The sequence below is a fragment of the Phacochoerus africanus genome, chromosome 2 (genome assembly GCF_016906955.1).
Source record: "Phacochoerus africanus isolate WHEZ1 chromosome 2, ROS_Pafr_v1, whole genome shotgun sequence".
Taxonomy (NCBI): domain Eukaryota; kingdom Metazoa; phylum Chordata; class Mammalia; order Artiodactyla; family Suidae; genus Phacochoerus; species Phacochoerus africanus.
Genome location: NC_062545.1, coordinates 91,963,632 through 91,991,182, shown reverse-complemented (window position 1 = coordinate 91,991,182; position 27,551 = coordinate 91,963,632). Strand labels below are relative to the sequence as shown.

The 27,551-nt window shown below is 40.3% G+C and overlaps 1 protein-coding gene across 1 annotated transcript in view; it reads left to right on the top strand.

Annotated features, from left to right (window-relative positions):
* Positions 1–27,551, top strand: part of CD109 (CD109 molecule) — a 154,470-nt gene that overhangs the window by 54,905 nt on the left and 72,014 nt on the right. Inside the window, exons 6-14 of the mRNA XM_047763806.1 lie at positions 6,620–6,659; positions 10,563–10,647; positions 20,619–20,715; positions 21,152–21,293; positions 22,244–22,353; positions 25,113–25,337; positions 26,105–26,206; positions 26,296–26,358; positions 26,727–26,903. Of these exons, the coding sequence (XP_047619762.1) occupies positions 6,620–6,659; positions 10,563–10,647; positions 20,619–20,715; positions 21,152–21,293; positions 22,244–22,353; positions 25,113–25,337; positions 26,105–26,206; positions 26,296–26,358; positions 26,727–26,903 (1,041 nt within the window). The remainder of the gene's footprint in view (positions 1–6,619; positions 6,660–10,562; positions 10,648–20,618; positions 20,716–21,151; positions 21,294–22,243; positions 22,354–25,112; positions 25,338–26,104; positions 26,207–26,295; positions 26,359–26,726; positions 26,904–27,551) is intronic.

Below are 27,551 nucleotides of genomic sequence, written 5' to 3'. Positions count from 1 at the left end.
ACCTGTTCCTATAAACTTCCAACAAGACCAGTGTTACTCAGTTCTGCAACTTTTTATCTCTTTGTGAATGGAAAAGTGTTATACTTTAAAGGTCAGATTCTTGAGAATGGTCTGCCCTGTAGAGTTCAGGCTATAGGCAACATTCTTAACTTGTTCTTCTACCATTCTTGATTATATATTTTGTAAACAGTTTTTAATGCTTTTTATTTTTTCCATTATAGTTGGTTTACAGTTTTCTGTCAATTTTATACTGTACAGCAAAGTGACCCAGTTACACACACACACACACACACAAACATACATTCTTTTTCTCATGTTATCCTCCATCATGTTCCACCACAAGTGACTAGATATAGTTCCCTGTTCTATAGAGCAGGATCTCATTGCTTATCCACTCCAAATGCAATAGTTTGCATCTATTAACCCCAAGCTCTCAGTCCATCCCATTCCCTCCTCCTCCCCCTTGGCAACCACAAGTCTTCTCCAAGTCCATGAGTTTCTTTTCTATGGAAAGTTTCATTTGTGCTGTATATTAGATTCCAGATACCTGTAAAAATATTTTTAAACCTAAACTCATTGTGAAAATTGGTATGGCCGATTGCGTAATGACCATATGTTCAAAATGACAAAACTCATTTCTACTTTTCAAACCCCTTGGACAGTAAAATAATTTATTTCCTGATTTTCACTTCTCTGCTTATAAATACCCTGGAAAACCTCATCTGGTATAAAGGACATTGTCAACACTCGATTAAAAAATGATTTCTTAATTTATTGGAACAATTTAAGTGACAGTGGAAAGAAGCACTTTCCTTCCACTCTTCCTTCAGTTTTCCATGATAGCTGGCTTATTCCACTTCCTGATGGTCATGTCCTTTCATATGCAGGGAGAGGGTTAAAACTACTGCATGGGTCATTTGACGGATGATTGTGCCTCCTCAATGTAGTCTGATTCTACTCATGAGAAGGTTATTTGAGTTTTTTACAGGAGATGCTATATAATAACTGAGGCTGATCTGATGAGCCCATAAGAACTGGCCTGAGGACAAAAAGTCAATTCATTCATTCATTTATTCATAGTTTCCTTCAACAGACCTTGAAGGCGTGCTTAACTAGGTGCTGAGCCCCTTGTGACTTCACGGTCCGTTGCAGGTGATGGATACAAAGTGGATACTAACACGTTAGGTAAAGTGATTGAGTTATACACAGGCCTTATGGGAGAGAAAGTGCCTGAGTCCAGCTCCAGCAGCCAGGGTGTCCCTGCGGGGATGGACAGTGTCGGCACTTGCGCCTCTTTGTCCCTTCTTTCAGGGCGCTGGACTGCTCAAATTTTATTAGCATAAGTAGCAGTTTATATAGACAGCTTAATTGTAACTTACATTACAGTGCTTAGGTCATATTTTTAAAGGTTAAACTTTTAGATTACATGGTACAGTAGATATACATTGTGTTCTAAGGCTCTTAATTAAAACAGATACAATACATCATGTAAAACTATAATGGGTACAAAACATCATGTGAAAAAAACATTATATGAAAAGAAGGCGATTCGGTAAAAAACGGCACAAAACTTTTTGCGGTTACTTTTAGCAAGCACCACCTGTTACTGTTTTAAGCTAATCTTTAACAACTAGAAAGGTCACGAGCACAAGAATTTACAAAAATTCATTTTTTAGATTAAAGCTTGGGGTACTATCTTCAAAGTGTATGGTCAGGGGACAGTATGAGAAAATATATATATGTATTTTTTGTCTTTTTTTGCTATTTCTTTGGGTCGCTTCTGTGGCATATGGCTAGGCCACAGGCTAGGGGTCAAATCGGAGCTGTAGGCACTGGCCTACGCCAGAGCCACAGCAACGCGCGATCCGAGCCGCGTCTGCAACCTACACCACAGCTCACGGCAACGCCGGATCGTTAACCCACTGAGCAAGGGCAGGGACCGAACCCGCAACCTCATGGTTCCTAGTCGGATTTGTTAACCACTGCGCCACGACGGGAACTCCCGAGAAAATATTTTTTATATCAAAGCAACTTAATTTCCTAAAACTTAAAAGCCTCCTACAAAATTCATGAAAAGTAAGATTATTATTATGTTTTTCCATCAAGAATAATGTATGTCTAACCTATTCTAACCTATTGTACATTCCACAATTACCTAACTCTAAAACCTATTCATACTTGTAACAAACTAATGAATACTTTGTTTTTACCTACATTGGATCTGAATAGGGGGAATTCAACCAAAGTGAAGCTCTTGTTATTTTATTACTGTTCCAATTTTTTGTTGTTCCAATTTTATTGAGTCACAAAACAATATAGGAAAATAACAAAGAATAACAAACAAATAACAGGAAAGATTGAATAATAAGTAAATAATAAGAAAGACTGATTTTTCCAAGAAGCGATTTTTATTCTTGCACTGCTGTGCAAAGCCTTCATTTTGTTATTGTTGCCGTTGTTGTCGGGTTAGCAGGTGAGCCTCATTGTTTTTAGAACTTGCTCTGGGAACTGTGCCACCAGGTAAGCCCTTTTCCCATTTCTAAACCTGCCCTCGGAACTGTGCCGGCGGGTAGGCTTTTTTTCCTGCCTTCGGAACTGTGCCATCAGGCTAGTTCCCTTCCTCGGCCTCCTGCATCTCCTCGGCTCCCTGCAGGGAAGGACATCTAACCCAGTGTGGGGAAGGCCATCAAGAAAAGGTCCCTGGTGGAGGCTACAATCCAGATAAAGATGTCAAGGACCTTCTGTTGAACATACAGGTGGAGGTGTCCAGAGATAGATTTGAGTCTGAATCTCTAGCTCAAGGGATGGGCCAGAGAGAAAGATTTAGGAGTCTTTAAATGTGGAGATGGCAGCTAACACCCTGAGAGTTGGTGGGCTCACTCAAGGGAAGAGTATTGTTCTGAGAATGGGAAAGGCCAACATGTCAGGATCAGAAAAGAGGATCATTAAGGAAACAAAGAAGGAGACAGAAAGATACTTAAGGGTACCAGGAGAGCAGAAGGTGTGACATGTTTTATACACTGAATGAAGGAGAGGGGATGGTAAAGAGAGATAGAAAATCTGGGAATTGTAGGGATGATGAGTAATATAGGATACAGGCAGGGAGAATTCATTTCAAATATAATCTCATGTAATTTACTTATGCGTTAAACAAATACTTGCCTAAAAATTGGTTTCAAGGCTATTTAAAGGAGGCCCAAATAAACTAGGTGATTTTCCACATTTGTCAAGACTAGCCATTTTAATCTAATATACATATCCTTTGAGCCCTTTTTTTTGGTACCAGGCACTCTGTTAGATTGGCACCTCAAAGGATAATAAATGGTCCAACATGAACCTGGTCCTTGAAGAACTTGCAGCAAGATAAGCCCTATACCTAAATATTTATGCTGTAGGGTATAAGTGACAAAGAAAAAAGGACTGGCATGCACTGGGGCAGAGATGTGACTTTTCCGTTGGGAATTCAGGGAAGCAGCAATGTTTGACCTAATCTTGAAAGATGGGTAGCAGTGGAAGTGTGGGTGAGTCGAGTGAGGAGAGAGTAACACAGAAGCATTGTACACGGAGCTCTAGGCAGGTCAGCCTTGCGTTAGCCCTGCAGCTCTAGACTGACCCTCTGAGGCTGAGGGCTGTGACCTACCTTCACAGAGCCTCCTGTGATTTTTTTTTGTCTTTTGTTGTTGTTGTTATTGTTGTTGTTGTTGTTGCTATTTCTTGGGCCGCTCCTGCGGCATATGGAGGTTCCCGGGCTAGGGGTTGAATCGGAGCTGTAGCCACTGGCCTACGCCAGAGCCACAGCAACGCGGGATGCAAGCTGCGTCTGCAACCTACACCACAGCTCACGGCAACGCCGGATCGTTAACCCACTGAGCAAGGGCAGGGACCGAACCCACAACCTCATGGTTCCTAGTCGGATTTGTTAACCACTGCGCCACGACGGGAACTCCTCTTGTGATGTTTTATATGTACACTCACTCAGTGTTTGCTGTAGGAAATTGACAAACAGACCACATCATTGTCACATTGCTGGTTCCACACCCTTCGTGGACCAACCTCAGGTCTAAAGCAAAAAGCAACTTACTGAAGATTAGATTTCCTATGTTATCAGTAAAGCAGTATTACAGGTAGATTGCCTTCTTGATTTTATTTTTGAGGATGACAAATTAGAATTTATAAATGAATCAGAGACATATAATTGATAACATTCCTATATATGACAAGAAAACACTTTAAGATAGTAGTTACAGATGTGGAGATTCTATTTAAAAAATTTTTTTTATTATAGTTGATTTACAATGTTGTGTCAATTTCTACTGTACAGCAAATTGACCCAGTTATACATATACATATATATATATATACACACACATTCTTTTTCTCGCATTATCCTCCATCATGTTCCACCACAAGTGACTAAATATAGTTCTCTGTGCTATACCGCAAGAACTCATCACTTATCCTCTCCAAATGCAATGGTTTGCATCTACTAATCCCAAATTCCCCGTCCATCCCACTCCCTCCTCCTTCCCCTTGGCAACTACACTTCTGTTCTCCATGGTCATGAGTTTGTTTCTTCTCTGTACATAGGTTCATTTGTGCTGTACAAATATGGCGATTCTTAAAGACTTTGATCGACACAGTTTCTTTGGGATCTCCTATAAATGACAACAAGGAAGCCAAGTTTTAGATGATTATTATTATTTTACTCTTTTTCCTTTCTCTTATGACTCATTACAGGATATTGAATATAGTTCCTTGTGCTGTACAGTAGGACCTTGGTGTTTATCAATTCTGTGTGTAAGCATCTGCTGGTCTCAAACTCTCAGTCCAACCCTAACCGTTCCCCTCCCCTTTAGCAACCACAAGTCTGTTCTTCATGTCTGTGAGTCTGTTTCTTTTGTAGATAAGTTCATTTGTCTCATATTTTAGATTCCAGATATCAGTGATCATATTGTATTTGTCTTTCTCTTTCTGACTTACTTCACTTAGTATGAGAATCTCTAGTTCCATCCATGTTGCTACAAATGGCATTATTTTGTTATTTTTTTTATGGCTGAGTAGTACTCCATTGTGTATGTGTCCCATATCTTCTTAATCCATTCATCTGTTGATGGATATTTGAGTTGTTTCTATGTGTTGGCTATTGTGAATAGTGCTGCTATGAACATAGGAGTACATGTATCTTTTTGAATTTTAGTTTTGTCTGGATATATGGCCAGGAGTGAGATGGCCAGATCACATGGCAATTATGTTTTTAGTTTTCTGAGAAACCTCCATACTGTTTTCCATAGTGGTTGCACCAACTTGCATTCCCACTAGCAGGGTTCCCTTTCTCTACACCCTCTTCAGAATTTGTTATTTGTAGACTTATTAATGATGGCCATTCTGACCAGTGTGAGGTGGTACCTTACTGTAGTTTTGATTTACATTTCTCTAATAATTAGTTGAGCATCTTTTCATGTGTCTACTGGCCATCTGTATGTCTTCTTTGGAGAAATGTCTATTTAGGGCTTCTGCCCATTTTTTTTTGTTGTTGTTGTTATTGTTGTTATTTCATTGTATGAGATGTTTGTATATTTTGGAAATTAAGCCCTGTAGTCATATCGTTTGCAAAGATTTTCTCCCATTCTGTGGTTGTCTTTTTGGTTTCTTATGGTTTCTTTTCCTGTGTTAGGCAGTTATCTTGTTGGCATGTAAGTAGTTACATTTGTCTTATACTTTGAGATGAGCTGTATCCTTCTTTTGAGATTAAAAAAATAACTTGGTGTACAGTTTATTTATTAAAATTTTATTTATTTTTTATTGAGGTATAGTTGATTTGTAATATATTAGCTTAGGTTATGCACTGTAACTTTAGATTAAACAAGAATGATTTTTTAAAAAGTTGATCTGTGTATTTGCTTTGTAAGCTTAGGGAGTCAGAATTGGAATAGACATTCGTGGAATTTCTTAACTATTTTGAAGGGGTTCTATTTAATGTGTTGCCTATGATTTAGAATGGACATAGGAATATGAGGAGTTGAAGAAAAAAGAAACTAGGCTACACATTTTCTTGTTGATCTCAGAAACAGGAAATAATGATATGTTAAAATAGGGTAGAGTGTATTAAGAGTTATGGTAGAAATTAGAAGGAATTAGAAGGATAAAAAGTGTCGGTTTATGATAATTTGTTATCCTTGATATTTTAAATATCTGATTAATGTGTAACTTTATTGTCTCCATTAGTTGGCTTTGATAAGGATATAAACCAAATTTGAAGTTATTTCCTGTTAGTTTGACATGTGTTATCACTGCTGCATAAATTCCTAAATTACCTAATTATTTTGGTCTCATTTCACAAAAGATGGAAGTCAGATTAAGGAGTTTGTTTCAGTGACATGCAGGCCATTGAGATAGGTCTTACATTAGTGAATTGGCAAGAAAAACTCATTAAATCTCAGACTTCATGTTGCAGATCACTGAAAATAAACTTATACAGGTTAAGGTAAATCATTTTGTTCATTAAATCATTATACATGTAATTTAAAATTTTTTCTAAATGTTTTTTGTGAGCTAAACAAGCAAAATAATTAAATAAGAACTCATTATTTTCTTGTCTTTTTTTTCTTCCTCCCAATAGGACCAGACATATTATCAGTCGTTTCAGGTTTCAGAATATGGTAAGAGTTCTTCAACTTATTTTGAAGGAAAACACATTTATTGCTTTCCACAGAGATAAGAGAAATTTCTGAGAGATGGATTATTTAGAGCAAAAACCCAAATGGAGGTAAAATCCTGGTGTTTCTTATAGGTGTAAACATTTTTCTTGGTAAAAGTTCATTATAAAGAGGAGTAGGAACAAGATTGCCAGTAGTTGTGTTATTGTGATCTTTATTTATTTACTTATTTGCTAACTTTATTTATTTTTATTATTTTTTTAACCTTGGTTAATTGAAAAAAATTTTTTTAATCGTCATTTCCCCAATGCAGTTTTTTTTCTACTGTACAGCATGGTGACCCAGTTACACATACATGTACACTTCTATTTTCTCAAATTATCATGCTCTATCGTAAGTGACTAGATATCGTTCCCAGTGCTACACAGCAGGATCTCATTTTTAATCCATTACAAAGGCAATAGTTTCTATCTATTAACCCCAAGCTCCCCAACCACCCCACTCCCTCCCCCTCCCCCTTGGCAATCACAAGTCTATTCTCCAAGTCCATGATTTTCTTTTCTGTGGAAAGGTTCATTTGTGTCTTATATTAGATTCCAGATATAAGTGATATCATATGGTATTTGTCTTTCTCTTTCTGACTTACTTCACTCAGTATGAGAGTCTTTAGTTCCATCGATGCTGCTGCAAATGGCATTATTTCATTCTTTTTTTTATGGCTGAGTAGTATTCCATTGTGTATATATACCACATCTTTCTAATCCAATCATCTGTTGATGGACATTTGGGTTGTTTTCATGTCTTGGCTATTGTGAATAGAACCACAATGAACATGTGGGTGCATGTGTCTTTTTTAAGGAAAGTTTTGTCTGGATATATCCCGAAGAGTGGGATTGCTGGGTCATATGGTAGTTCTATGTATAGATTTCTAAGGTATCTCCATACTGATCTCTATAGTGGTTGTACCAGCTTACATTCCCACCAACAGTGCAGGAGGGTTCCCTTTTCTCCACACCCTCTCCAGCATTTGTTATTTGTGGACTTATGAATGATGGCCATTCTGACTGGTGTGAGGTGGTATCTCATGGTAGTTTTGATTTGCATTTCTCTAATAATCAGTGATGTTGAGCATTTTTTCATGTGCTTGTTGGCTATCTATACATCTTCCTTGGAAAAATGTAATCTTTTTAGAAAACTTTTATTTTGGCTGCACCCATGGTTTATAGAAGTTCCTGGGTCAGGGATCAAATCCAAGCCATAGCAGTGACTATGTTGGATCTGGATCCTTAACTATTAAGTCACCTGGGAACTCCGATCTAGTTTTTTTTTCTAGTCTTTTTCTTACGCACTTTTTTATCTAGTCTTTTTCTACTTTGTTGTATTTGTAATATATTTAAAATTTTGTGCAGTGTTTTTTAAAGCATTACCTCAGTTATTTTCCATATTTCCATTAGGTCAGCTCTGGTAAAGACAGGCTTTAATTAGTAAACCCTTTTCCTGTGGGTGCCATGTTCATAATTTCTCAGTTGGAAACATAGATGTAAACAAGGTGACCCAATTATTTTGTTGGTAGATGAGGAGGGAAACTTTGAGAATGAAGGTCTGGGATCCCAGTATTAGTATATTTGGAACATCTATTTTGAGGTTGTTACATGAGCTTTTTCCTTTGATTTCTGTTACTTTTTGAGACAGTAGAAATCCTGGAAACTCGTTTGCTTACACCTTTGTGGCTATGGTACAGCATCATCACAGCTCAGTCTCATGATCAACCAGCACAGGGAGCCCAACGTTTCTTCTGAGAAAGAGCCAGATAGCATATTGCCCTGTGGGCCATATGTCTCTGTCATAACTACTCAACTCTGCCATTGTAGCATGAAGCAGCCATAGACAATACGTAAGTGAAAGTGGCTGTGATCCAATACCATTTTATTTATGAATATGGAAATTTGAATTTCATTTAATTTTCCCATGTCATGAAATGTTCTTTTGATTTTTTCCAACCAACTAGAAATGCAAAAACCATTCTTACCTCATGCTGGTCTTTGTTAACTGATCTGGAACTATGTTGTCTGATTCAGGTGTCCCTTACCATTTGTGGCTGGTAACCGTTGAGCATTGAAAAGGTGGCTAGTCCAAGTGGACTGTGCTCTAAGTGTGTAAAATACCAAAATTTGAAGACAGTGTAAAGAAAGAAAGCTGGCTCATGAATAATAATTATTTATATTGATTACATGTTGAAATAATAATATTTTGGACTTATGGGGTTAAGTAAAAATATTACCCGAATTAATTTCACTTGCTTCTTACTTGTTAAATGTGGCTACTAGAAATTTAAAAGTACACCATGTGGCTCACATTTCTTTTGGACAGCCTGATCTAGAGGTGGCCAGAGGTGGCCAAAGTTTTTATAGGCTATTGCAACTTCACATGGAGATGGTGATAGGTGCTTGTATGTTGTTAAAGGGGGTGTAGTGAGGAGGGGGATTGATTATCCACCTGTGATGTTTGAGGAGGGGACCTTTTTTTTTGGCTGCCCCGGCAGCCATGGATGTTTCTAAGCCAGGGATCAGATCTGAGCCACAGCTGCGGCAACACTGGATCCTTTAGCCCACTGTGCCAGGCTGGGGATTGAACCTGCGTTGTGCAGGCCCTCTGAGGAGGGGACATTTTAATTTCTTTGTTTTAAGGAAATTCCACCTGTGAGTGGCCCCTGACTTCTGCATCAGGGGGCTTTGTTGGCTCTCCAGTCCTGGCCTGGTCTTGGGCCTCAGGGTATCTCAGGAAGCCACGGGATTTTATCCTGGGCCTGGGTCTGCCCTGTCCTGCTGACTTGTTGGTCATCTTGATTTTTCTCTTGTATTAATTGAATGATGAGATGCCTTGTTATGAGACCAATCTATTTCATTGGTTGGTGAAATTAGAGAAGAATATTTCTATAGATTTCTACAGATTGGAAGGAAAATTTTTTACTCTGGTGAAGTGCTTTATATTAAGTAATATTACTGTTTATAAAATATTTTATATCTTAATTACATAGAGCTGACTAAAGTAGGGGTTTCTAATTTGGGGATTGCTTTCAGAAGCTAGTATCTGCTTTTTAGCCACAGCTTAGTACTAGTAACTATGAGTTACGAGATTACTTAGTTACTTAGTTACTAGAAATTCTGCTGCACAGCTTTCTCTTGAGCACTTCCTTGCATCAGACTGTCACCAGGTTTGCTTTGGATGGTCTCAAAGGACATGGGTCCTCTGTGACTGCTTTGTGTTACCAGGCAGGAGAAGGACAGTCTTGGGCCTCAGATGTGCTTTTAGTGGCCAAAGTGGAGAAGAGTCCCAGGGAGGGGCTGCTCAGAGCAGCTATTTACCAAGTGATGTGGAAGTGTTTTAATAAGCATAAGGCCATGCTGATGGGCAACAGTTGAATGGAAAAGCCTGGTCTTCAGGAGGTCCCACTGTGGCTCCCCAGAAATGAATCCAACTAGTATCCATGAGGACTTGGGTTTGGTCGCTGGCCTCACTCAGTGGGTTGGGATCCAGCGTTGCTGTAAGCTGTGGTATAGTTTGCAGACTTGGCTTGGATCCTGCGTTGCTGTGGCTGTGGTGCAGCCCTGAAAAGCAAAAAAAAAAAAAAAAAAAAGAGAGAGAGAGATAAAAGCTCTTCTAGTGTTCACATGGAAGCTTCCACTGACACAAGTGTCTATGGTAGCTGGTCCCCACTTTCCCTGTCTACTTCCAGCCTCGTAGGGTTTTGAGTGGACTGAAGTACTTTCATCTATGTGTTCATGTGTGTTTGGAGCTCATAGTACCAGTTATTGACTCCTTTAGAACAATTGTATTTTCTAGTTTGTTAACCTGAAAATGACAGGAAAATGGATTGTTTAAAATATTCTTGCTTTTCTTTTCTAGTATTACCAAAATTTGAAGTTGCATTGCAGACACCATTATATTGTTCTTTAAACTCTAAGAGTTTAAATGGCACCGTCACAGCTAAGTAAGTATCATATTGCCTTTTATGACTATAAACTGTTATGAAACTGTGTGACGAAGAGCTCATTATATACTTCAGAACATTAGCAAAATGTGTTGCTTATTAAAATACCCCAACGGTCAGGAAACAAATTAAATAATTAAGCATGGACCACGTCTACACAGATCTTTGTCCCCATTTCTCCGCTTCAAGCTGATCTAGTCCTAAAATAATTCCCAGAGTCTGGTGTCCAAGACTTGTCAAGGGCTTTATCTGATAGAGATTTTTTAAAAAAAGTTGTACATTTATTTATTCCTCATTCAGGTGACATGGATTAAATTGACTTACCCCTTAAGTGCTATTTTTTTTCTCTGTCAACAGTGGAAGTTGAGTCTTGGTTGTGTTATTGCAATTAGCAAAGGAGTCAGAAACCCACACTCAGCATCCAATTCAGCCCACTCTGAAGTGAGTGCTGTCCAGTGGCATAAGTGATTTTGATCTACTGGCTCAAACAGCACAGAGTCTTGTTTTGCACAGATCATCCTCAGAGTTCCAGATCAGTGGTTCTCAAAAGTATAGGCTGGAGTTGCCCTCACGTCATTCCAGGATTTATTACAGCATTTTTATTTATTTACTTACTTATTTGCTTTTTAGGGCCTCACCTGCAGCATATGGAAGTTCCCAGGCTACAGGTTGAATCGGAGCTACAACTGCCAGCCTACACCACAGCCACAGCAACTCAGGATCCGAGTTGTGTCTGTGACCTACACCACAGCTCATGGCAATGCTGGATCCTTAGTCCACTGAGCGAGGCCAGGGACTGAACCTGCATCTTCATGGACACTTATGTTGGGTTCATAACCCACTGGATCACAATGGGAACTCCCTGTTATAACATTTTTTTAAAAAATTTATTTGTGGAGTTTCTGTCATGGCACAGTGGAAATGAATCCGACTGGGAACCACGAAGTTTTGGGTTCGATCCCTGGCCTCACTCAGTGGGTTAAGGATCCGGCATTGCCGTGAGCTGTGGTATAGATTGCAGACGAGGCTCGGATCTGGCATGACTGTGACTGTGGTGTAGGCCAGCAGCTGTAGGTCCAATTCAACCCCTAGCCTGGGAATCTCCATATGCTGAGAGTGCAGCCCTCCCCCCCCAAAAAAAAACTGCATTTGCTGTCTTTTTCCATCCCTTAGGGTTTGCAAGGACTTGACTAGGATGACACTTGTGCAGGCCCCTTCCTGGGCACCTGATAGTGGGTGGGGCAGCTAGGTCTCCTTAGGAGGCAGCCTGGGAGGGGGGGCATCGCAGCTCCTTTCCGCCCTCAGCTGGCCCTCCTCACTGCCCTTCTCCCTCCAGACCTGACAAAGGCTTGCAAACCTTAGCATACCTCACTTACACCAGGGCCTCCCAGCCCCTTTGGAGAGGTGCTTGCTTTTCCTTCTCAAAGAAGTGCCTTGTAGTAATTTTTGATGTGTCCATATCTGTGCTTTGGTTTGTGAAAGCTTCAGAATTTTTTTGTAATAGCTGGTGAAGCTGGGCCCCATCTCAGCACTGTTTGCTCACAGCATTTGTCTCCAGGTGGGGGTTTGTGCCAAGCGGTGGCAGGGAGTCCCCTGGCAGAAGCAGTCCACACGCCAGAATGTCTGCAGACTCTGGCTTCACATACTTTCGGCAAAAAAATCGCTGTGACACAAGGGTGAAGACGTGTCTACGATTCATATATCAAGTTATTCATATATCAACTTGTGGCATATGCAAGTTCCCAGGCTAGGGGTCAATTTGGAGCTGCAGTTGCCGGCCTGCACCACAGCCACAGCAGCGCAGGATCTGAGCCTTGTCTGCGACGCATACCACAGCTCATGGCAACACTGGATCCTTTATCCAAGTGAGTGTGGTCAGGGATCTAACCTGCATCTTTATGGATACTAGTCAGGTTTGTTACCTCTGAGCCACAACGGGAACTACCCACAGATACTTTAAATGATCATCTTCCCCCAAACCTGGTTCTTCTCTTCCTCTCTATCCTCCACCATCTCTTTCACTGCCAAGTCAGTGTGCTCTTCCAGCTCCATCAATCCCCATATCCAGTCACTATCCAATATCTCCTCAAATCCACCCACTTTTCTCCACTGCTGCTTCTTTGATCCAGGCCATTGTCATCTTCCTCTCAACTACTGTCATAGTTTCTTAAAAGTGTTTCCTGGCTCCATTTTTACCACATCCTACCTTTTCTCTACTTTGCATCCAGACTTGCTGTTGTTTCTTTTCTTCTTCTTCTCCTTCTCTTTCTTCTTTTTAAATTTTATTGGAGTACAGTTGACCTACAATGTTGTATTAGTTTCAGGTGTGCAACAAATTAAATTGGTTATCCATATACATATATCCATTCCTTTTCAGATTCTTTCCCAGGTAGGTTATTACACAGTATTGAGTAGATTACTCCGTGCTGTACAGTAGGTCCTGTTACCTACCTATTTTGTATAGAGTAGTGTGTATACATCAATCCCAACCTCCTAATTTATCCCCCCATGTTTCCCTTTGGTAACATAAGTTTGGTTTCAAAATCTTTGTCTGTTTCCGTTTTGTAAGTTCTTTTATATCATTTTTATTAGATCTCATGTATTAGTGATCTCATATGATATTTGTCTTTGTCTGACTTGCTTCACTTAGTATGAGAGTCTCTTGTTCCATTCATGTTGGTGCAAATGGCATTATTTCATTCTTTTTAATGGCTGAGTCATATTCCATTGTATTTATGTACCACAGCTTCTTTATCCACTCCTCTATTGATGGACATATAGGTTGTTTCCGTGTCTTGGCTATTGTATATAGCACTGCAGTGAACATTGGCGGGCATGCATCTTTGCAAATTATGTTTTTTTCTGGATAGATGCCCCAAAGTGGGATTGCTATATTTCAGTTCTATATTTAGTTTTCTGAGGAACCTCCATGCTGTTTTCCATAGTGGTTGCATCAATTTACATTCCCACCAACAGTGTAGGAGAGTTCCCTTTTCTTCTCCTTTTCTTCCTTCTCTTTCTCTTCCTCCTCATTTTCCCACCCCTTCCTCCTTCTTGACTAAAAGATACATCTAATTTTATGACTGTGTTGCATGAAAATTTCCAGACCATTGCCTTGAGCTCAAATTTTTAGTTTATCAAAGTTTTTTTTTTCTAGTTTCATACTTTTGAAACATCTCACCCAGCACCTTCTCTTCCCTCCCAAACTCTCCTCCCAAACTTTACTTTTGCTTCCAAGAATGCAGAACACTTTTTCTGAGCAAGGGGCCTTTGCATAGACAATTACAAAGCATGACTACTTGCCTCTGCCTTAGAATTCTCACAACACTAATCACATGGCTAGTCCAGTCCTTTGAAGGGGGTCGGGTCTTTGTGGTGGTCACTGCCTCACCTTGGGGCCCAGTACAGTGCTGGTCATGGAGTGGGCTTCCCATAAATACTTATTGAAAGACAAATGGATAAGCAGTGTAACCCCTAAGATTTCAGTTTTAAGCTTTGTGTAGCATAATAGATGCCTCCATACCCAATCAAAATCCTGTTATTTTGAGTGAACCAAAGTAAGTTGCATGGGCAGTAATTTTGGTCTTATCACTGAATTGGGGTTAAAGAGTAGGACTTTAAATCCATTTGTTCCTTGGATATACTTCAAAAGATGAGTGCTGCTGTCATACCATTTGGGTGGTTGTTATTGAGTTATAGATATGATTTTTTTTTTGTCTTTTGCCTTTTCTAGGGCCACTCCAGCGGCATATGGAGGTTCCCAGGCTAGGGGTCCAATTGGAGCTGCAGCCACTGGCCTACGCCAGAGCCACAGCAGCAACGGATCTGAGCCACGTCTGCGACCTACACCACAGCTCACAGCAACACTGGATCCTTAACCCACTGAGCAAGGCCAGGGATTGAACCCGCAACCTCATGGTTCCTAGCCGGATTCGCTAACCACTGAGCCATGACAGAAACGTGGCTAGATACAATTTTTAAATATTTATTTCAGGGAGTTCCCTTTGTGGCACAGTGGCAATGAATCCATCTAGAATCCATAAGGACCTGGGGTCAATCCCTGGCCTGGCTCAGTGTATTAAGGATACGGCATTGCTGTGGCTGTGGTGTAGGTGGGCAGCTGTAGCTCCAGTTTGACCCCAGCCTGGGAACTTCCATATGCCACCCTCAAAAGAAAAAAAAATTATTTCATATTAGCTATTGCAGTCACCTCTATGAGTGGATAATAGTTTTGGTTACTAGTGGTCATCTATCCCATCAGGGCCTAGTTAATATGCAGAGGTTACTAAAAATTTCCTGGAGAAGAAAGTTAACACTCTCTTTTTAGTTTTGAAAATTTTAACCAAGATGAATAAAAATCTGCATTTGTTGATTAGCTTTGATGTGAAAATCTGCTCGCTATTCTTACCTCATTAAAATAAAAGATTCTTTTCCCTCATCATAGAAGGTTCTAAAGGACTGTAAAGAAAGTAACATGACATACATCTGGTCACTTCCATAACTCCTGTGGACAAGGAATTTGGAAATTCTAAAAATTTTAGAATTTTCAAAAATATAATTTAACCTAAGGTTTATTAGAGTGTATTTACTATTTGATGAATTGAGACATTTGCTTCTTGGAAATGACATGGGGAAAAAAAGGTTATGAGAAACAGAAACTATTATTATTTTGTAAACTTGATGTGCTATGGTTATTTTCTGAAAAAAAAAAAAAGATCCTTTTTTTGTTAATGATACTAACCTAGAAATCTTTGATTTCCTTTTTAAAAATTGTTGAGCTTTTATTTTTGGAATGATTAGTTTATCCCAATTTCCGGATTCTTTTTTTTTTTTTTTGTCTTTTTAGGGATGCACCCTCGACATGTGGAGGTTACCAGGCTAGGGGTTGAATTGGAGCTGTAGCTGCTGCCCTACACCACAGCCACAACAACACCAGCTCTGAGCTGTGTCTGGAACCTACACCATAGCTCACAGCAATGCTGGATCCTTAACCCACTGAGCCAGGCCAGGGATGGAACTTGCATCCTCACGGATACTAATTGGGTTCGTTACTGCTGAGCCACAATAGGAGCTCCCTAATTTCCAGATTCTTTATAGAACAGTAACTGTCAGTATTCTCATTTCATAATTATTATAAATGAATTAGGTGAGGCTTGGAAAGCTAAATCTTTTCACGTTATAATCAAAATTAAAAATATTTGTGGAGTTCCCGTCATGGCGCAGTGGTTAATGAATTCGACTAGGAACCATGAGGTTGCGGGTTTGATCCCTGGCGTTGCTCAGTGGGTTAAGGATCTGGTGTTGCCGTGAGCTGTGGTGTAGGTTGCAGACGCAGCTCGGATCCCGCGTTGCTGTAGCTGTGGTGTAGGCCAGTGGCTACAGCTCCGATTAGACCCCTAGCCTGGGAACCTCCATATGCCACAGGAGCAGCTCAATAAAAGGCAAAAAGCCAAAAAAAAAAAAATTTGTGTCTGAGAATATTGTAAATATGATATAACTTAAAATGCGATGTTCTAGAGTTCCCGTTATGGCTGAGTGATAACAAACCCAACTAGTATCCATGAGGATGCGGGTTCTTCTCTGGCTCCGCCCAGAGCATTAAAATCCAGCTTTGTTGGGAGCTGCAGTGTAGGTCGCAGATGTGGCCCAGATCTGGCATTGCTGTGGCTGTGGTATAGGCCAGCAACTGTAGCTAAGATTTGACCCTTAGCCTGGGAACTTCCATATGCCGTGGATGTGACCCTGAAAAAAAAAGGCAAAAAACCCCCATGATATTCTGGTGTTTTAGTTATGCAGTTATTTGACAAGGTACGAGCAGTGTTAGGTTTTTTTTTTTTTTCATTTTTTTTGGCTTGCAGCTTATGGAAGTTCCTGGCCTAGGGCTTGAAACTGGGCTGGGGATCGAATCCAAGCTGCAGCTGTGGCCTGCTCAACAGCTGTGGCAACACTGGATCCTTAACCCACTGTAGCAGACTGGGGTTGAATCCGCACTCCCTCAGAGAAGCAAGCAGTGTTAGGTTCTGAGGACTCTTCTGAATGAAGGAATTTGACACTGAAGTTGCTGTAACCGGGTTTCCACTAGCTGTACTGTTTTTCTTTGGGAAGATGGTGCATTTAAAGATGGATTATTTTATTCTCTTTAATTTGGAGTGTGTTATATTTTATCATTTAAAAATTTTATTGTAGTATAGTCGATTTACAATGTTGTGTTAATTTCTGCTTACAGTAAAGTGAATCACGTGTATTTACACATACACAGACACACACACACATATGTATATTCTTTTTCATATTCTTTTCCATTATGGTTTATCTACCACAGGGTATTGAACAGAGTTTTCTGTGCCATACAGTAGGACTTTGTTGTTTGTACATCCTATTTTTATCATAATCTGCCTCGACTAGTCCCAAACTCCCAGCCCATCCCTCCTCTGCTCCCTTCTCCTTGGTAACTGTCTGTTCTCTGTGACTGTGAGCCTGTTTTTTGGGTTTTTTTTTGGATATTTATTTATTTATTTATTTTTGATTTTAATTTTTTCCATTATGGTTGATCTACAGTGTCATGTCAATTTCTACTGTAGAGCAAAGTGACCCAGTCATTTATATGTATATATATAATACATATATATATGTTCTTTTTCTCACATTATCCTCCATCATGTTCCATCATAAGTGACTAGATATAGTTCCCAGTGCTATACAGCAGGATCCCATTGCTTATCCACTCCAAATGCAGTAGTTTGCATCTACTAACCCCAAACTCCCACTCCATCCCACTCTCTCCCTCTACCCCTTGGCAATTACAAGTCTGTTCTTCAAGTCCGTGAGTTTCTTTTCTGTGGAAAGGTTCATTTGTGCCATATATTAGATTCCAGATATGTGATATCATGTGCTATTTGTCTTTCTCTTTCTGACTTACTTTATTTAGTATGAGAATCTCTAGTTCCATCCATGTTGCTGCAAATGGCATTATTTTGTTCTTTCTTATGGCTGAATTACTATTCCATTGTATATATGTCCCACATCTTAATCTATTCATCTGTTGATGGACATTTAGGTGGTTTCTATGTCTTTGCTATTGTGAATAGTGCTGCTGTGAACATAAGAATATATGTTATCTTTCTGAATTATAGTTTTGTCTGGCTATATGCCCAGGAGTTGTATTGCTGGATCATATGGCAACTGTTTTTAGTTTTTTGAGGAACCTGCATACTGTCTTCCACAGTGGCTGCACCAGTTTATATTCCCAGTGTAGGGATTTCCTTTTTCACTAAACCCTCTCCAGCATTTATTATTTGTAGATTTTTTTCCTTTGGTCTTTTTGTCTTTTTCTAGGGTCGCACTTGGGGCATATGGAGGTTCCCAGGCCAGGGGTCCAATCAGAGCGGTAGCTGATGGCCTATGCCAGAGCCACAGCAACGCCAGATCTGAGCCACGTCTGTGACCCACACCACAGCTCACGGCAATGCCAAATCCCTAACCCACTGAGTGAGGCCAGGGATCGAACCCACAACCTCATGGTTCCTGTTTGGATTTGTTAACCACTGAGCCACGATGGGAACTCCAATTTTTTTTTTTTTTGTTTGTTTGTTTTTTTAGGGCCACATCTGTGGCGTATGGAGGTTCCCAGGCTAAGGGTCTATTTGTAGATTTTTAAAATGATAGTCAATCTGACCAGTGTGCAGTTCCTACCTCAGTATAGTTTTGATTTGCATTTCTCTAATAATTAGCTATTATGAGAGTCCTTTTATGTTCCTGCTGGCCATCTGTATGTCTTCTTTGGAGAAATGTCTGTTTAAATCTTCTGCCTGGTGTTCCCATTGTGGCACAGCAGAAACAAATCCAACTAGTATACATGAGGACAAGGGTTTGATCCCTGGCCTTGATCAGTGGGTCTGGGATCTGGTGTGGCTGTGAGCTGTGGTGTCGGTTACAGATACGGCTCAGATCCTGTGTTGCTATGACTGTGGTGTAGGCCAGCAGCTGTAGTTCCGATTTGACCCCTAGCCTGGGAACTTTCATATGCCTCAGGTGTGGCCCTAAAAAGCTAAAAAAATAAATATAAATAAAACCTTATGCCCATTTGTCTGTCTTTATAATGATTTTTATTTTTATTTTTTTCATTATAGCTGGTTTACAGTGTTCTGTCAATTTTCCACTGTACAACAAGATGACCCAGTTTCACATACATGTACACATTCTATTTTCGCACTTTATCATGCTCTATCATAAGTGACTGGACATTGTTCCTAGTGCTACACAGAAGGATCTCATTGCTTATCTATTCCAAAGGCAATAGTTTGCATCTATTAACCCCAAGCTCCCAATCCTTCCCCTCTCCCTCCCCCTCCCACTTGGCAACCATGAGTCTGTTCTTCAAGTCCATGAGTTTCTTTTCTGTGGAAGGGTTTATTTGTGCCTTATATCAGATTCCAGATATAAGTGATATCCTATGGTATTTTTCTTTCTCTTTCTGACTTACTTCACTCAGTATGAGAATCTCTAGTTGCATCCATTCTGCTGCAAATGACGTTATTTTGCTCTTTTTTTGTTCTGCCTATTTTTGTATTGGGTTGATTGTTTTTTTTTTTTTGTTGTTGTTATTGAATTGTATGAGCTGTTTTTATATTTTGGAAATTAAGTCCCTGGTCGGTCACGTCATTTGCAAATGTTTTCTCCCAGTCTATAAGTTGTCTTCTCATTTTGTTTATGGTTTCCTTTGCTGTGCAAAAGCTTGCAAGTTTGATTAGGTCCCATTTGTTTATTTTTGCTTTCATTTCTGTTGCCTTGGGAGACTGACCTGAGAAAGCATTTGCCTGGTTTATGGCAGGGAATGTTTTGCTTATGTTCTCTTTTAGGAGTTTTGTGGTGTCTTGTCTTATATTTAAATCTTTAAGCCATTTTGAGTTTATTTTTGTCTCCAGTGTGAGAGTGCATTCTAACTTCATTGACTTACATGTGACTCTCCAACTTACCCAGCACCACTTGCTGAAGAGACGTTTTTCCTCATTGTATATTCTTGCCTCCTTTGTCATAGACTAATTGTCCATAGGTTACCACTGGTTTTTGAGTTGAGTTAATCTAGATGAGAGGCTGTTTTTTTTGTGTTCAGCTAAGGGAATCAGAAAGCAGGAGTTTATTGTCAGGTTTGTGGAGCACAGAGTTAACTTCTATGACTGGAATGACCAAGCATTTTGCTATAGAGATGGAACCCAGGAAACACATTTAAACAAGGTTTCTGATAGTTAAATGGCTTATCCGAGCTTGCCTCTCGTTCACACAGAGACTGTCCTGTCATGTGTGGGGATACAATTAATACATATATGCAAAGCAACAGAGATGAGATTTGACTCAAGAAGATAATTTTGGTGCTATGGAAAAAATTAGTTATTTAAATTTTATTTCAAAAAGTGAACTTTCAATAGCCATGAGCCCATTTATTTAACCCGCTGGTTAATATTAGAGCATGAAGTAATGGGCCATGATGAATGCAATTTCACCTAACGTTTAAAAATGTTCAAAAGTGGAGTTCCCATTGTGGCGCAGTGGAAACAAATCTGACTAGTATCCATGAGGACCCAGGTTTGATCCCTGGCCTCGCTCAGTGGGTTAAGGATCTAGCTTGGTGTAGGTCACAGATGTGGCTTGGATCCCGAGTTGCTGTGGCTTGGGCATGCCGTTAATGGGGCAGTCCAGATTTCTCAGAAGATTTTCATAATCTTTAAAAGATCTTTCAGCAGGAAACTGTCGCTTCCAATTATGATCAGATTTTCTCTTTAGAGGCTGGGTAAAGTATGGATTTTGAACTGTTTTGAGATATTGTAGTTAAAAGTCTTGCCATTTTGGAGACTTAATATCAAGGATCACTTTTTATTAAGGACATTCCTAATGATATTTTAGTTTTAAAAACTTGTAGTGAGTGTGTTTTTAATATAATTCTTATAAGTTTAACTCCACTTATTATTTTTCAGGTATACATATGGGAAGCCAGTGAAAGGAGATGTAACACTTACATTTTTACCTTTATCCTTTTGGGGTGTGAAGAAAAATATTACAAAAACATTTAAGGTAAATTTTGCAGATATAATTTGAATGGGGAAAACTGTAAGTGTACTTTTTCTTGAAATAAGATTTTGTACTTAATTAACAAGAAGTTGACAGTAAGAAAATTAGGAGCTTTCTAGCTTTGGACAAATGAGATTAAAATGGAAATGGAGCTACTCTATTGTTGTGACTTAGTTTTTTTTTTTTTCCACTTAGTTTGAGTTTTATTTCTAAAATTTGGATTGTTAAAGTGAAGAATAAAATTGAATTTTATAAAAGGATTTTTTATTTTTTCTATTATAGTTGATTTACAATGTTCTGTCAGTTTCTGCTGTACAACAAAGTGACCCAGTCATACATATGTGTATATATATATATGTATGTATATATGTATATTCTTTTTACCAAATTATCCTCTTTATCATGTTCCATGAAATTGAATTTCTTTTTAACAAAACAGATAAATGGATCTGCAAACTTCTCCTTTAACGATGAAGAGATGAAGAAGGTAATGGATTTTTCAGATAGGCCTTCTGAACACATGTACCTGTCTTCCCCTGGGCCAGTAGAAATCTTAGCGACAGTGACAGAATCTCTTACAGGTTTGTAGACTTTGAAGTGAGGGTAAAGTATTTATGTGCTGTTGCTCTATTATCTTATTCCTTTTTTTCCCCCATCAGTGTCATTTGAGGGCACTGTTGCCTAAGGATGCCAATTAATGCTGAAATTGTTGTAACTTTTAGTCTAACTTGCAGAATGTTTTTGTAATGAAGGGGAAACATTTTCTTTGAGACTCTGTAGTTTAGCCACATGCGATAGGTATTTATAGTTTTTTCCGTCGCTACTCTATATTTTTTTCTACTTGAAGGGTACATGGAAAAGCTACCTTTCAGTAGACTAACCAGCCTCCTTTTATTATTTATTTATTTATTTATTTATTTATTTATGTCTTTTTAGGGCTGCACCCACAGCATATGGAGGTTCCCAGGCTTGGGTCCAATCAGAGCTGTAGCTGCTGGCCTACACCACAGCCACAGCAATGTGAGATCCAAGCCATGTCTGCGACCTACATTACAGCTCATGGCAATGCCGGATCCTTAACCCACTGATAGAGGCTAGGGATCAAAGCGTGTCCTCATGGCTGCTACTCAGATCTACAAAGGGAACTCCATCCTTTTATTTTTTAAAATAACATCTTGTGAAGTCTCACCTACTTCTAGAGAGTTTTCTTTTTGAGTAATAAAATAAAGGTTAATTACTTGGACTTTTCTGTTGCTTTTTAACAGCTTTCACCAGTCCCTGAAAGAGCAAAAAGGCTACTGTGTCAGTGCCTGAGTCTGCTGGTTCAGGTCACTGCTGGGGGCACCAGTGGTGCTCAGAGGGGACCCACAGAGGACTTAATAGGGTGTGTAGTTATTTCTGGGGCACCGCCAGGGAGACCTTTGTGCCCTGACATCCTACTCTCTTTGAGAAGTAGCTCAGATGGAGGGATTTGATGGATGGAAGCTGTTGGTCACGTATTACTTTCTAAATGGTGCAATTTCCAAAACAGGTATCTCTCGGAATGCAAGCTCCAATGTGTTTTTCAAGCAACATAATTATATCATTGAATTTTTTGATTATGCCACTGTCTTAAAGCCATCTCTCAACTTCACAGCCACAGTAAGTTGGTGTATTTATTCATCACCTAAAGCAGTAAGTCCAGTTTAGTGAAAGAGAATGAGAATTTGTACTTACAGTGCTTTTCAAAAAATTTAAACCCCAAGAGGCGTACTTTCTCCTTTTAGATTTATGAGGCGGGTAGAATGGTCTCCAAATGACCTTTATCTAATTTATCTAAGAGTAGCTCAGGAGTTCCCACTGTTGGTGAAGTGGGATCAGCAGCATCTCTGCAGCACCAGGACACACAGATTTGATTCCCAGCCCGGCACGGATCTGGCATTAAAGGACCTTGCATTGCCACAGCTGCGGTGTAGGTCGCAACTGCAGCTCAGATCTGATACCTACCCAAGAACTCCACGTGCCATGGGGCAGCCAAACACAAAACAAAAAACAAATGAACAAACACAAAGTAGTTCCAATAAACCTTTTCCTCAAAATATATTTAATAAATAATTTACATTAGATTTGGATTGTGACATTAAAGCTTTTATAAATTAATGGGTGGAATTAGATGCTAGTCAAAAAACTTCCATTTCAATTTGCTTTTTTTTTTTTTTAGGGCTCCACCCACAGCATATGGAGGTTCGCAGGCTAGGGGTCGAGCTATAGCTGCTGGCCTACACCACAGCCCCCAGTAACTCCAGATCCTTAACCCAGTGAGCGGGGCCAGGGATCAAACATGGATCCTAGTCAGATTCATTTCCACTGCACCACAATGGGAACTCAGTTTGATTTTTATAATGACTAACTCTAATTCTAGCATAGATGTAGCATTAAAAATGATCCACAAATCTACTTATTTTATTTGTGAGAATATTGAAGTAACATTTATTAATGGAGTGAATTTTGGCAGTGTGCAAGGCATGCTGCTTACTGACCCAACAAGAAGGACCAGTCCCTACCCTGGATTCATAGTGCTTGTGGCAGTGACAAGAAAATGTACACACAGCTGTAATTTGAGGCAGGATGAGGTCAGTGTCCGAATGCATTTCAATAGGGATTTAAAACAATAATCCCTGGTCTAGTGAGAAAAGAGAAATTTTAGGTAGCTCTTGATTTTAGTAATCTTACGGTTTCGATAGTTTGGACAGTCAGATAAAATGACCCAGGAATCTGCAGATGGTAACTTCCAGATGAACGGAGGGAAGGAAGAGCTGGCTTTGGGATAGGGATGGGGGTCATTCAGGAATGCTTTATGGAAGGGGATGGTTTAAGATGCTTGTTACAAGATAAACAGCATTTTTAGTGTTTGAGTTTATGAGTGGCAGGTGAGGAACGAGCTAAGGTGAGATGCAAGGCTAGAGCTTTGGTTGGCTGGCAGAACCTTCAGGGGACAGTAAATGGACCAGGGTGGTGGCAGCAGAGAGCTTCTGTCCAGGAGTGGTCAGAGAAGACAAGAGGTGAGGCTTGGGGGTTCCATGGGATCCACAGTGTCTCATGTGTTACTGGGCTTCATGCTCTGGGCAGTGAAGGGCATGGGGCTTATGAACGTGGGAGAGCTGCAGCACAAACAGTGTTCCAGGGAGACTGGGTGGGCTCTGTGGGGAGGAGGCCAGCAGCCCAGCATGTGACCGTAGGGAGCCTTGTAGTGGTGGATGTGGGTCATGAGCACGTAGATGTAGAATTGAAACTCACAGCACTAATGGCCTGAATCCAGCCAAAACCCAGATGTAGACTTGAACCCATGGTTTTAAATTGGAGTCACTCAGCTGATGTCTGGACTTACTGAGGTTCAGGTTCTTTATGCCTCCACACAGAAGGAATTCATCGAGAGATAAAGTGATGGGCAATAAATAGATGTATTAGGATGCTTGCAGGCAGGCAGGCATGGAAGCGCTTCCCCAAGGATCCCGTGGGCTAGAGTTTTATCATCCAAGGGGAGTGGGGGTCAGAAAAGACCACCTCTTCCTCTTTCTTCCAGCAGTAGCTCCTCCTTAGTATCCGGTAAGGTGTGTATTCAAGTCAGCAGAAGGGCAGTCCTGAAACTCCTGCCCTTGGTCTGAATCTGAATGCAGGCCTCACCCCATCCCCCACCCAATGTCTCACACCTCCACTAGTCAAGCAAGCCTGCCTTGTTCTGATGGCTTTCTGGAGCAATATACAGTGATCTCTCAACATCCCCTAGGTTTCCCTCTCTATCTATGGCCCCTTTTTGGGACTTCTGCAACTCCCTGTGCCTACTCTATCCCTATTGGGACTTGGGGTGAGTTGATTTGGCAGGTGCGGGGGGGAAGACATTCAGAGATGTTCAGTCTGGCAGAATGGTAGTGTTAGCAAGAGTAGGAAAGGTGGGGTGGTTTCTCAGCTTTTGAGATATTGAATCTGGTATGTCAGGGATGCACAAGTAGATATTTCCTGCTGGTGGGCTTGGAGGGGGTGAAGCTGAGTTCAGAGACAGGTTGGGATATGGAGGCAGGAGTGCTGCGCCCTCAGAGGGTAAATGGTAACAAGGCTTTGACAAGTCCCCACATACAGGGAGATGGAAGGGGAGCTGCAAAGGACACTGAAGGGATGCGGAAAGAGGACTATGAAGAGAAGGAGCTTATTGTGGTGCCGTGGAAGGCAGGAAGAGCCATAATACCAAGAAGGGAGTGGAGACTGCCTGGAGAGACCACTGATTCTGGAAGCTGGGGGCTGCTGGTGACTTTAGAGAGTTCAGTTTCATGGGAGCAGCACAGATGAGAGCTGGGTTCAATGAAACTTAAATCCTTTGCTTCTCTCGCTTGCCTAATTTTAAAGTGTTTTCTTTTGACCATCAGGTGAAGGTGACCCGCTCTGATGGCAGTCAACTGACTCCCGAAGAAAGAAGAAATAATGTTGTTATAACGGTGACCCAGAAAAACTATACCAAGTCCTGGAGCAGATGGGACAGTATGGATCAAGAGGCAGGGCCTATCCAGGTCATAAATCATACTGTCCCCCACAATGGAGTCTTCAAGATTGAATTCCCAATCCTGGCTGATTCCAGTGAGCTGCAATTGAAGGTGCCTCTGTTTTCCATCTTTCTGTTACTGCAACAGCAGCAGTAACATTAAAATCCTGTGATGGGCCCTCAACCTGTTGGGAGGTCAGAGTGCACAGGAAATGAACATGTTTATATTTAAAAGGACAGGGAAGAGGGTTAAAAGTGATTTCATGAAATGGTTAAGTTAGACCGAACTCTTCCTTGTGAATCCACTTGAAGAGCACAGTAAGATAGTGACCTGAACATATGGGGGAGAAGTTGTTGACTCCCAGGCTAGGTGATTTGCAGTCGTTTGAAGCTGTATTTTCATCTCAGTCAGAGCTGAGATGAAAGGGGAGCATTGTTTCCCCACTTACACTCTGCCGTGGGACCCACACTCCCCAGCCACTTGCTTCCTTTCCCTGGTTACTCAGCCCGGCCAGTGTGGCCTCTGGAGTGTTACTCTCATGATGGTGGACTGAGTGGCTTGTAGAGGAAGGGATGCATTTTTCATTTCATTTTTTCTTCTCACACTGTTTCCTGATCATATTCCTTTGTTTCAGAAGGAAGCTATTAGGACTGTGCTCTTTCCTCTTAGATTACAGTGATGGAGACTGTCTTACTGTTGTACAGCTGTCACTTTCTTTAGAGTATCAGCTGTAAAATGATGACCCAATGTTTGGGAAATGTATTTTTCCTGCATGAAAAGAAGTCAAAGTGAATTTGCCTTTCAGTGATTGCTCATCAGAGAGCATCCTTTCTCAAGGTGTTACTAAAAACTTATGACTCCTTTTGCTTTTGTTATAGGCCTTTTTTCTTGATAGTGTGAGTAGCATGGCAGTTCATGGTATGTTTAAGTCTCCCAGTAAAACATACATCCAGCTGAAAACAAGAGATGAAAATATAAAGGTAATGCTTGATAATTACAGTATAATTGGACTGTCTTGGCCATTGGTATGTATTAAATACTCTATATTAATTAAAATATTTTTTTCTAGGTGGGATTACCTTTTGAGTTGGTGGTTATTGGCAACAAGCAGTTGAAGGAGTTAAGCTATATGGTAATCACTTGTACAGTCTAAATTTATGATCTATTATGGAATCATCTTAAATAGTGTCTACCTCATGGCTAAACTGAACTTACTGGTGTTCCCGTTTTGGCTCAGCAGGTTAAGACCCATCTAGTATTCATGAGGTTGCAGGTTTGATCACTGGTCTTACTCTGAGCAAGGCCACTTAGCAAGGCCAGGGCTAGAACCTGCATCCTCATGGATGTTAGATTCATTTTCACTGAGCCACAATGGGAACTCCTCAAAGTTGGTTTAAGTCAATAATTTGTGTATATGCTTAAAATTATGATGAACGCAGTTGCCACTGAGATGCTCACTAGCTTCTGCATAAAATAAAACTCATGTATTGTTCTTTTCAGGTGGTGTCCAGGGGGCAGTTGGTGGCTGTAGGCAAGCAAAATTCATCAACCTTCTCCTTAACACCAGAAAATTCTTGGGCTCCAAAAGCTTGTATCATTGTGTATTATATTGAAGATGATGGAGAAATTATAAATGATGTTCTAAAAATTCCTGTTCAGCTTGTTTTTAAAAATAAGGTAAGATTTAAGATAATGATGTTTAAAAGGAAACTTCCTATTAGTGAAGTCTGAAAAATAATATTTCTTTAGAAAAATATCATTACACCAAATTTGTTAGAAATTTATATTCCTTTCTAGAACTATGGATAAATCTCTTCATATTTAATTACTGTAGATCTGTTTTCACATGTTGAGTTATTAGACATTGTGGGTCTAGTTTGTAAGTTATGATTCCTGGATTTAAGAATTTAACTCAAATCCATGAAGCTTGCTTTCAGGTTTTCCCAAACGGTGGAGTCCATGTTGCTCTGGCCCTGGAGTTCCCACTGTGGCTCAGTGGAAACAAACCCAACTAGTATCCATGAGGATGCGGCTTTGATCCCTGGACTCCCTCAGTGGGTTAAGGATCTGGCATTGCCATGAGCTATGGTGTAGGTCGCAGGTGTGGCTCAGATCTGGCATGGCTATGGCTGTGGCCGTGGCTGGCAGCTGTAGCTCCAATTCGACTCCTAGTCTGGGAACTTCCATATGCCTCAGGTGCACCCCTAAAAGCAATATGTACATATATTGCTCTGGCCTAGAATTCCAGGGCAATATAGAATTTGTGTGCTGTTGATGCTGGTGTGGGAGTGACATGAAGGGTGTAGGAGGCTGTCTATAGTGTTG